Source organism: Asterias rubens, chromosome 15 (assembly GCF_902459465.1).
Source record: "Asterias rubens chromosome 15, eAstRub1.3, whole genome shotgun sequence".
Lineage (NCBI taxonomy): Eukaryota > Metazoa > Echinodermata > Asteroidea > Forcipulatida > Asteriidae > Asterias > Asterias rubens.
The window spans coordinates 11,279,255-11,291,583 of NC_047076.1; the positions used below are offsets into that span (position 1 = coordinate 11,279,255).

Here is a 12,329-nt window from a genome sequence, read left to right on the forward strand (position 1 = left end):
AGACAGGACAAACACTCTGTCAAACTACTTGATGGGCAAAAATGTAACGTCAATGTTAGATGTAACCAGACGATCAAACCGAACACAAACATGCAAATAAGTTCAAATTGACAGAGGCAATGCTTATAGAAATTATATAAAATATACAACATTACAAGGGTATTTTGGCGCATTATTAACTTGAGATTATGAAATGATATGCTGATGATTCGTGAATATTTTGTAGTGATGGAGTTTATACGACTGCGCATCCGACTAGAAGCGCAGTTATTAAAGACATTGGACACTATTGGTTATTGTCAATGATTCTAACTTGGTGTATCTAAACATATGCATAAAATAACAAACCTGTGAAAAATTGAGCTCAATTGGTCGCCGAAGTTGCGAGATAATAATGAAATAAAAAACACCCTTGTCACAAGAAGTTGTGTGCTTTCAAATGCTTGATTTCGAGACCTCAAATTCTAAATCTGAGGTCTCGAAATCAAATTCGTGGAAAATTACTTCTTTCTCGAAAACTACATTACTTCAGAGGGAGCCGTTTCTCATAATGTTTAATACTTTCAACCTCTCCCCATTACTTGTTTCCAAGAAAGTTTTATGCTAAACAAATCTTAGTTAAGAGTGCTTTTATTTGTTTTACTGAATTGTTGCATGGTTTTTCTATCTTTCAGTGTCGAGCCGAGTGAGTTTCGTGTATATATACATCTATGAAGATTCTCCTAAAAGCCTGATTAGCAACTGGACAATGGAGAAGACAGAAAGCCACAGAGAATTATTCATGGAAAAACCCATGCATGCAGTCGAGTCAAGTAGGGACTGAAAACCCAATCCACATAGTGCCCCCCCCCCTCCCCGTGGGTTTCGAACCGGGGTCCCCAGAGGTGGAAGGTGAGGCAAGACACCACTACGCCAACCTGACCGTCAAACCAAACCGTCTACGTCATAATGACGTCATATGAGGTGGACATTACGGGTGTGTTGAATGACACCTCATCAAAATCATGGCTTGATCAGGCTATGGAGCCCGGCCCAGAAACAGTGTTCGTGCCAGTAGTCTGGTCCCTCATTATAGCCGTTGGAGTCACCACTAATGCTGTAGTAGTCTACGTGGTCATGCTGCATATGAAGATGACAACAGTGACAAACTACTACATCGTGAACTTAGCACTGACCGATATATCGTATCTGCTGTTTTGTACACCGTTCACTACGTTGACGTTCACATTGTATGGTTACCTGACTGAGGGGATGTGTAGAGTTATATCGTATGTACAACAGGTAAAGTGGACATACTCTTAAGCAACTCTCGGATCAGAAAAACTTATTGGTTCCGAGGAGCCTTACTCAATTCTAAGATGACCCGCAAAAAAGTTAAACAAGTTTGAGCTTGGATTGTGCGACATTTTGACTCGTTTCTTGTTCATATTAAATACAGATTCCTGGGGAATGAGACCCAACATGAGTTTTGACATGCTTTTAGGGGTTTTTAAAAGTCCAGACCACCTTTCATTCCATATTGTTTCGAGATCGGGGGCTCAACCCCATCAAAATTAAACAACTGCCCCTTTTCTTTTCACAATATTTCTTTGAAGAAAATAAAAATGAAAACATAAAAAATAAATTAAAATATTTAAAAATAATAAAAACCACAACCACAGACGTGGAACCAAGTCTATCAAAAACCACGATCCCTAACACAGCCTTCACACTATACCGCTAGTTAATCCTTACGCATGCAAGTTAAACCAATCAATCTGATTATGGATGAACTATTTTCATCCTATCCTAGTTGTTAAAAATTTGCATCGGGGATAAAAGAATATTAACATTGGTGTTCATCCTTGTATTTTCTTCCCGGTACTTTGTGTATGAACCCCAGGCGTCTGTTCATGCAACCTGTATGACCCTGACCATCATGAGTGCAGATCGCTACTTCGCCATCGTGTACCCAATCAAGTCAATGAAGTACAGAACCAGACGATTGTCGTTTCTTATCAACCTTAGTGTTTGGATCCGTAAGTAAGCCTATACTAGGTCAAAAATTCAGTTGAACCTAGGAGTGCGTTTTGGCGACCCCATCCAAAGCCCAACCAACTCATGAAGTCGGTTACCGGTTGGTCTGACAAAACGCACTCCTGCTTAACTCGGTTTAATTGGAACCATTTGAAAACCAGTTGATTAACTATGTTAAACAAAACCAGGTGGTTAAATACCTGGGGCCAATTTCCTAGATCTGCTAGGCAAAAAACAAAACAAAAAACGCTTAGCTTGAAATGTTTGCCTAGAAAACAGGATTACCAACCAAATTTCCATTTGTTGCATATTGTTTGATACTGGTATACATGTGTTGGGTGCTTATCCTGAAAATCACGTAGCAATTTGGTTGGTAATTCTGTTTTTATCAAGAAAGACATTTTATGCTTAGCAAATTGTTGTGCTTACAGGCTTTATGAAATTGGGCCCATGCAGGTGGTTATGATGAAATTAAAAGCCGTTGGTTCATTCAATGAAAAACAGTTGAACACAGATCAAACTTGGTTTTATTTGGAAATTGACACTAGCAACCAGTTGACCACAGTTAACTGGGGTCAACTGGGATTTGGATCTGAAAAGGTTGCCCTGAAGGGAGATGTGCGCATACGTATGCGATGTCTTAATTTTGTGTTGGCGAATACTATGTGCGCATACGTCGATTGCGATGGCGAACAAAAATGCTGTGATTTTGCGCATTAAAGAATATGAGATGTCGAGAGGTTTTTCGCATGTGCGAATGTGTAGGCCTACGCCTAAGTGATGTCGCCAACGTTTTGCGAATAATGTGCGCATTTCGCGTTGGCTAATACATATGCAATGTCATGAAACTTTTTGCACACTTAGTCAATACCTGTTCATGACAACACAATTTATACTGATTAAGGTAGTTTCTTGAACCCAGTCGATTACTTTCAAAGCCATGAACGGCTATCTAAACGCACACTACTTCGTGTGGCAAGGGTGTTTTCTTCTTTCATTATTATCTCGCAACTTTGATGACCGATTGAGCTCGAATTTTCACAGGTTTGTTATTTTATGCATATGTTGATATACACCAACTGTGAAGGCTAGTCTTTGACAATTACCAATAGTGTCCACTGCCTTTAACACAACTTCCCTGCTAAAAGTGCCACGTATAGGCTACTCCCTAGAGTCACGAACAAAGATTGGACCAACCTAATGACTATTAAACACTACCATTAGTATAATCATTTGCTTTTCTAGTCACACTTCCATGGGGTTATGATCGGGCAAGGCATTCCAGGGGGAAACGGTACACCATTAGGAACGAGGTTGAACACGCGCCTACTGAAGCGAGGGTATCAGATTTAACGAGAATTTTAATTGTTTGCCGTCGAAAGATAAAAGTTAACATATTATTAAACAGTTTTTTCTCAGTAAGACAATAATATTTTCGTGAAGATAAAGTCAAAAGGGTTGATGGCGGGGTTCTATATAAAACAAAAATCTATTATTTTGAAGGTCACGTAAAAAAGGAAATCTTTTTGGTGCGCCACTACACGTCGAGTCGAAATGAATCCCTCTTGCCAGTCTAGCGCCCTCTGTTGACGGCAGCGACACACGATTATTTCGTGTTTTCAAACGTGTTCTTTATACCGATGGTTAAATTAATCTATTAACATATAAAATGGTTGTTTTAATGTACTCTTCAACATTTTTTTTCATTTTCTGCAGTTTCCTACATTATGGCAATACCAGCTCCCATCTTCGTAGAAGCAGAGAGCCACTTCTACTACACGGGCGAGAAATACTTCTGCTTTGAAGCATTCAGCACGCCAACCAAGCAAGCCGTGTACTACACCTACGTCCTCGTCTTCACCTACATCTTACCTCTAATTGTGATATGCGCATGTTATTCCCTCCTACTACGAGCGACGTGGACGAGGCGTCATCCCTCGGCACAAAACAGTCACCGAACCCGGCAAAACCTCCTCCAAAAACGACGCATGACCCGCATGGTTCTTGTTGTTGTTTGTCTATTCTTTGTGTGCTGGTTACCAACACATGTATTTAACTGTTGGGAACGCTACAGCACCCATGATTTCCCCTACTACAGCGACGCGGTGTACTATGCCAGAATTCTAGCAGTGACATTAGCCTATTCCAATTCATGCCTTAATCCCTTTGTGTATGCCTTTATGGGGAATAACTTCCGTACTAGCTTTAAGAAGGCGTTCCCGTTTTGCTTCAGGAGGCGGATTGTTATGAGAAACACCTTTCAATTAGTGAACCGATTACGCAGGGCTAGGGTGACTGAAGACGGCGGGACAAGGGTGACCGTCCTGGCAGTCTGAGAAAACAATACTGTCAATAACCCTAGCAAGAATATAAATACCTTTAAAAACAAACCAACAATAGGGATTGAACAGCGCAATTAATCCTATAATGCTCTATGACATCTGTATCACATAAAAACACCCACTAGACATTTTTGGTTTTATCGACGTGGCGTTGATTTGTCCTTACTTTATGATATTTATAAATAAACATCAAATCTTGAATCTGTTACTTAAAATGGCATCCTTTATTTTGTTTTATCTTTGTTTCCTATACATTATTGCATAGACTTTTTCGCAAGTACAAATAATTTTTTGCGCAAGCGCTAACTGTTTAATGGAGATGCTTGCTGGTCTATCTAGCGGTCAAACTTGATCGCTATAGCTAGACTAGCAAGCACCAAATTCCACCCTAAAGCGAGTTTTTGCGATAAGGTCTATTGGCATCTGAAAGTGCGCCCTCTTTTGTCAGTTAAACAATATTTTTTCTTTAACTCTTCTTTTTCTTTAACTTGATTTGACCATCTTTTAATAGTAATCTCCCAACGTAACCAAATAGAGGCTAAAAGCATAATGGTCTGATCCCCTTATGACATGACAAATTAGTACCACTCTAAACTGTGCAAACAAGGATACAAGACAATAGCAAAATAATAAACAAACATTACCTGTAAATTTCCTTGGAGCAGGGGGCATCCATCTTGAATTCAATGGCTACCATTAACACATTATGACGTTCAGCAGTTAGCAGACTTTACAAGGTAAATCCACGCTCACAAGGCCTCAGTGTATCCAAACATTATGACGTTCAGCAGGGACAAGTTTCCGTATGGCGCCACCACTTTTTCATTCGAAATGAAATAATATAGTATCTAATTTACCTGATTGATATATCCCTTTTTGTAAAAATGAGTGAAAAAGTGGTGGCGCCATACGGAAAGTAATCCTTCAGCAGTAGCAGACTTTCAGAGGAAATCCATGCCCACGAGGCCCCAGTATATCCAAAGTTTGGTCCTTTTAGAATCCACGGCATCGGCTTACAGTTCAGCTTCAAGCTCCCGTAACCGTTCTCTCGTCTGAAGCCCTGACCAAAGGTACTACAAAGGTGCCCTGACCACGCACGCAAAGATGGTCAAAACAACCGCGGGGCCATGCTAGCCTGAGCTGAATCTTAAGCTGAAACCGCGGTTTCAAAGGGTGCGTTCGTTCAGCTTCCCTGGGTCGACCCCGGTGTGTGGCGGTTTTTTTTTTCCAGGACAAACGTGGGTAATTATCTGCACACGTTCGTCCTGGAAAAAGAAAACGCCACACACCGGGGTCGACCCGGGGAAGCTAATCGAACGCACCCACTATTAAAGGACCTATTGGTGCACCCCACCAAATAGGAGAAAATAGAGCGTCGAGCTCATTAATATTTTGTAGGCCCTGAACATTTTCTTTGTTAGCCAGATTTGAGAGCCCCCATATAGTGTTTCAGTGTAAAAATGTTGCCCAATTGTGACCTGGGGGTTGTTGACTTCCAGCTTGAGGTATTTTGGATGACATAGGCCCTGAAATAAATGGTCCCATTTGCTGAGAGGTGTAGGGACATTTTTCAAGATTTATGCGCGGACGTTTTCAAAGTTAGACCTGTGAGAAGGGGTGTTTTTACTTGGAGGGAGAATAACTCGACGGGCCCAGGGATTCCCCATATAAAATTGAGCAGAGAATAAAAGTTCATGAGTCAATCAATAATTTTCCCTTTCAAGTTAAAAGCCATGAGACTTTCAAGTGTTTTTCGTGTATTTTTGAATATCTAGCATTTTGCACTGTGTGCTATGGGAGATTATTTGGTGGGGTGCATCCCTCTGGAAGTTTACCTGTTATAATGTCTGCTGCCACCAAGCGTCCAAAATTACATACAACTCCTGTCATCAATGGGGTCGAACTCCAACATGATGATGAAATAATGACAAATATTTAATGTTTTTTACTCAATTGATTTAATATCTGTATGATTATTTAGTGATAATTCCGAGAAAAAACCCAACATTTATAACAAAAATTGCACACGTTGTAAACAACACTTTCACCTCACAAAAGATAAAACAAAAAACTTCTCGAAAACAACTTCTTAGAATGCCATTATTTTTAAACCATATAAACATGAATTACTCTCAAGTTTTATTTGCAAATATATTTTTTATAATTAAGTAAAGCATTTCCTTTTTACAAATAATTAACTCTTCTACTGTCCTCTTTTGTGATTCTGTAATAATAATATATAATTACAATAATTATAACACCCCTTACCAATATCCTGCCTTTTCATTGGTTTAGAGAGTGTCACATGATATGTCTTAGTTTTACTAGACGACGGCCGTGTGATAGTGCATCGGTTTGCCGTGCGCTAGTCCAAAGACTAGCACACGGTGTGCAGTACCCAGACGTCCGTTGGTTGTACGAGGATGATAAACTAATAGTCTGTAACCATTTCGGATTACATGACACTACATGCAGCACAGTAAAAGTTTTCGCAGTCTGTATTCGCGTCGTCCATGGATTGTAGCATTCAGGTCTGTAACTTAATAGTACAGCATTTAGAATTGTTGGGTTGTTATAAAAAAATATTGACTGCTTTTACTCGTGCAATGGTTAAAGTTATGGCTCCCTCGGTGATCCCCGGCTTCGCCTCGGGTAAAATAGAACGCTCCGGTGATTACCTCGGGGTCATAGTTTTAACCATAGCACTCGAAGCAGTCAATATTTGTGTACTATTAAGCTGATGAATTGAATTATCCCGCTTTAGTTATTTCATACATCATGTGCAGACTTTGAATCATGCAGGAGGTGGTAAGCCTACTGTGTCATGGATAGTACAAGCATGGACTAATTTGGCATGAAGTTAAAGATCATCAAGGGAAACGTATTTGGCTCCAGGACAGACGCAAATTAATTTGTCCTTATAAAAAAAAGGTTTGGGTACTTTTTGTAACACAAAACACAATGTCCACAGATTTACATTAAACTTACACCGTTTGAAGATAATGATAGTAGAAAGCTTCCCTGAAAATATTACGTGCTGAGGTGCTGTTGTTTTTGAGAAATAAAACAATGTCATGAAAATAGCACGTATTTTACATGCTAAAATAATTTTTTTGTCATGATCAGTAAGACGATTTTTTTGTCATGACATTGTTTTACTCATTTCTCAAAAACTACAGCACCTCAGCAAATAATATTTTCAGGGAAGCTTTCTACTCTCATTATCTTCAAACCGTGTATGTTTAATGTAAATCTGTGGATATTGTGTTGTTTTGTCCCCCAAAAAGTACATAGACCCTTTAATACAGGTAGACTGAAGCAATGGTAGTAATTTCGGTAGTTGTTCAACAATTTAGTTTTCACTACTTAGCCAATGTTATTTTTTTTAATATTCATGCGATGGCCTGTATTATAGCAAAACGTTTGTTTAATAGCATACTCTATGGGGGTCTATGTCCTTTGATCATCGAAGGCATAATTCCCCCAAATAACTCCACGTCTGCCTCACTATGAAACCGCAAAGTTTTTGTTCAAGCACCAAGTGTTTTTAAAAGTAAAGTTAATAAATAATAAATATACCAAAATGTGTGAAGTTATGTTTTTCATGTGTGAGTGGTGTCTAGTTGTCACATTATTCGGGTATCAAGCCTTTGTAACAATTTCAGTAAGCATATAGCTATATTTTTTCAAAGCAGTCATTACATTTTGTATGACATAATTTTGTTCATCTGTTTCGGTTTCCTTATAACGATATCAAATTTCGCTAAGCAGTTGTGTCAATTGCATTTAGCAACATGAGAGTAGTGGCAAAACCATCATATCATGATGAAACCAGTCAGTTTGGTAACCAAATAACCTGCTCTAGTTGTCCACTTTCGCTATCGTTTTACAACGATATCGCATTTCGCTTTTCGTGGCTCGATTTCATTTAGCAAAATGAAATCAGTGGCTTTAAAAACTGTAGCTCAACTTTTTATTGAAGTAGTACAGCATCTTTCGCGATGTGGTTTTAGGCCTACACCAAAGACCTGGGCCCAATTTAACAGTTGTCTGCTAAGCAGAATTGAGCAGGATACCAGTCACAAACTGTACAATGTGACATGGCTGGTAACCCTATTCTGGTAAGAATAATGTTGTTGTGCTTAGCTGATATTTGTGATTAAGCAGCTCTATGAAATTGGGCCATTGGTTTCACATTAATAATAGGACCGCTTCAATAACTGTTTGCTTGGCTGAATTCCATGCTAACCCTACTTGGCTCAACATAATGACAGCAAATGAATTGCCCCAATAGAGAGGACCAATTGTCTCTAGCGATTGCGGATTTTATAAACTGTATGTATAAATGGTATTATTTTTGCCTTTCATTCAAACCCGAAATAAACACCTCCTCATTTCTCCTCACTCAGATCCTCACCTTTTTTCTATTCTCTCCTCTCATGCCAAGCAAATCCATTCCACATTTTCGCTATTGCTTTCCTATCAACAAAAATCAAAAGGTGGCACAGTGTGTATACAATTTGTCCCATTGCATGTCCATTTCTTTCACTGTACCAGTTGCATTCTACTGTTGATACTCCGTCCACTCACATACAGGGTGCGTTCGTTTAGCTTCCCTGGGTCGACCCCCGATGTTGCGTATTATATGTTTTTCCAGGACGAACGTGGGCACACAAGTACCCCACGTTCGTCCTCGAACCAGGAAAAAAACCCAGACACGTCACCACGTGAACCTTCCTGTGGTGACGTCAGTGCACCTCGGGCCAGCCCCAAGATCCCCACTTGTGGATTGGGTCACTTGGGGCTCGCCCGAGGTGCACTGACGTCACCACGGGAAGGCTCACGTGGTGGCGTGTCTGGGTTTTTTTCGTGGTTCGAGGACGAACGTGTGGGGTAATTGTGTGCCCACGTTCGTCCTGGAAAAAAAATAAAATACGCAACATCGGGGTCGACCCAGGGAAGCTAAACGAACGCACCCATTGTCTCCGATGATGACGTCATGATTAACATCGCTTCTCTATTTCGTCGTGTGCCCGGCAAAAGGACGTAAGGGAAAGTTCCCGGCAGAAGGACGTAAGCAATTTATGTTAAAATTTGTGTTTCAAGAATTATGAGCGGGAAAGTTTGGTAAATTTGTTGCCATGCAAAAGTCATTCTAGAAAGGTTAAATTCTGCATGGGGAATGGGGAAACATGTCTTCAGAGTAATTCTAGCAAAAGAACAAACAAAAATGACATATTTTTCATGTCAGGAGCCATTTTGTTGCTTACGTCCTTTTGTTACTGGGACGAACTACTTTATGTTCCCGGCAAAAGGGCGTAAGGCCTTACGCCCTTTTGCCGGGCACACGACGATTTATTCATATTTAAATTATCTGCTTCGGCAGTGGTTTACGTGTGTTTAGTTTGTTTAGAATGTGATCTTCCAGCCAAGGGAACAAGCAAACCCCCATGAGGGTATATCTCTCTCATACAAACATTGACATGACGTAAATGATTATTTTTATATATTGCACAGAGCAAGCAATGGGAAACTTTAGACTATCCGCCAATCACCAAGAGAGGGCGCTCTTCACCAGGTAATGTCAACAACTTAGGAATAGGAGAAGCATGAGCGACGGTCACTGACAGCAAATACCTTGTGTTTTGCGTATTTTTGATTTTGTATTTTAGATTTAGCCAAACTGTTTTTTGTTTTTCAAAACACATTGCCAGCATAAACCAAACTGTTATGGAACAGGATGTACTGGACACGAGTTCCCCAAGGATAACAAGCGGTGTGCATGAGTTTTTGGGAGTGTTTCTTCTAGGGTAATTAGCAAAAATTCCAAAATGCTGACCTACCAAAAATTGAGAAGGAATCTGAAGTTTGGTTGTATGACAATAAATCTTATTTAATTTTCAAGAGGCTGAGAGACTTCTAAATATCTTTTGAGTATTTTTGAATTTTTAGCATTTACCATTGTTTGATATAGAAGTTGTGCACTCTTACCTGGTAGGTCTGCTGCCCTCTAGTGGCAGAGCTTTCAAAAAGTCTCCCATTGTGATTTAGTAACTAGATAACAGTATAATGTTTAGACATGGCTATTATACAAACATACAACAAATCATCCATCATTACATCCATCTAAGCCTCCAAACCTTCACCAATGGAATAACTTGGAACGCTAGGTGGCAGCAGACTTACAAAGTAAGCTCACGTTGTTTACGTTTAGTTCTCATCACGCACACGTTACCAAGACAAGAACAATGGATTTATCTGGTAAGCCTGCTGCCACCAAGCGTTCCAAAAGTCCGCCATTGATGACACGTATATACCTTTAACTCTTTCCAGACACACTGTTCACCATACTAACATCAACTCTCCCGTATCAAACCATTAGTATGCCTCCATGTTGCTAACTTTGTCGAACCATCGTCAAAGGCATCATCAATAATTGCATAATCCAATGTCATTGCTGGAGCATACCTGTTTAAAACCTACTTTGTTGTATTTTTGTTATTATCTTAACCTCTTACCAGCATTTAAAATTCCCTTTGAGTGTGTAGGGTTGGCACAGTGGCCTTATTTACATAGCTTTACAAAGCATTTAAACAATGCTTTAAATAGTTTATATACAGTACTATCCAATCTTTCAGTAAAACACACACAACAAAACAGTAAAATGTTATACCAAGTTGTGAGCTAACGCCTACCCAGCCTAAGATTTTGAACAGCATGTTGACGAGTTTAAAACCATGTTTGGACAGCATTTTTGGTGGAACCATGTTTCTACGTATGCCTACCTGTAACAACGCAACCGTAGCTCGTGAGCCGTAGTTATTATAGTATAACAATAGTTAGACTGAAGGTCTGTATATTATTGTCGATTACTTTAAATACAAGAATTAACTTGTTTTTTTATAGATTCCAGAAAGCTATAACCTGCTATCAAGATAGCTCACGAACAAAACCGCCAATCCATCAATAGTAATAGCTTTAAAAATTAAAACTATATACGAGTAATTTTTTTAACCATAACATTAGCCGAACCAAACAAATTTGTGTGTGTTTTTAGTTTTGAAATAGCGACAACTGTCGAAATTTGTCCAAAGTTGTCCAAAGGAATATTTCCCCTACAACAAAACCAGAAATCGGACCATGCAACCCTAACGTACATGCAACATAACTATTTCCAATTATACATATATTTTTTTTGAAAATATTCATAAATCAACAATCTGAATTATACCATGTTTAACACAGTCCACGCATACTGTTTTCGTAGTAGCCGCTTTAAAGACAGTGGACACTATTGGTAATATTGTCAAAGACCAGTCTTCTCACTTGGTGTATCTCAACATATGCATAAAATAACAACCAAATCAAATCAAACACCCAACGGCACATTAGCCAGTGACCAAGACCGTTTACCGTGCTATTACATACTTAGTTTACCTTGTTTAAAATAGTATATATCACATTCAGCAAAATGTACACCCTTCAAAATTTTTTACTCAATCTATACATTCAGTTGTTATAATGTTTTCACATTGACACATGTGACTAACGAAGTGCACCACTTGGTACAAACATAAAAAAAATTACCAAACGAATTAGTCCATAAATAAATAAAATAAATAAAGCAGCGACGAAATAATAATATTCAAAAGAAAAGTGATGTATTACACTTTTGATAACGTTCATGTGTACATGATGTAGGGTTCGTACATCAGTTTTAAAACCATGTTTGTTAATATCTATCCTTGAATTCAAGTTTCTTGTCAGATCTTAAAAAAACATCATCACAAATTAGAGCAACTAAGATTGAACCAAAATTACCTATTACCAAGACACTTAACCATTGCATCGTCCTTCGTATGGGACTTAAAGCCGTTGCTCCAATGCATGTAAAAGAACCCAGTGCACTTGACAAGAGAAGGGGTTCGCCAAGTGTTCCTGGCTGTGGGTGCTGAATGAGCAGAAGGTGCT

At 39.1% G+C, this 12,329-nt stretch overlaps 2 protein-coding genes across 2 annotated transcripts in view; one reads left to right on the forward strand and one right to left on the reverse strand.

Moving 5' to 3' along the window:
- Positions 1–3,957, reverse strand: part of LOC117299872 (F-box/LRR-repeat protein 4-like) — a gene marked incomplete at its 3' end in the record, with an annotated part of 61,195 nt that extends 57,238 nt beyond the window's left edge. Inside the window, 1 exon segment of the mRNA XM_033783455.1 lies at positions 3,889–3,957.
- Positions 885–4,559, forward strand: LOC117299873 (G-protein coupled receptor 54-like). Its single transcript, XM_033783456.1, has 3 exons — positions 885–1,281; positions 1,883–2,018; positions 3,733–4,559. The coding sequence occupies exons 1-3, from the start codon at positions 949–951 to the stop codon at positions 4,350–4,352; spliced, it is 1,089 nt and encodes a 362-aa protein (XP_033639347.1). The 5' UTR covers positions 885–948; the 3' UTR covers positions 4,353–4,559.
- Positions 4,560–12,329: the final 7,770 nt, after the last annotated feature.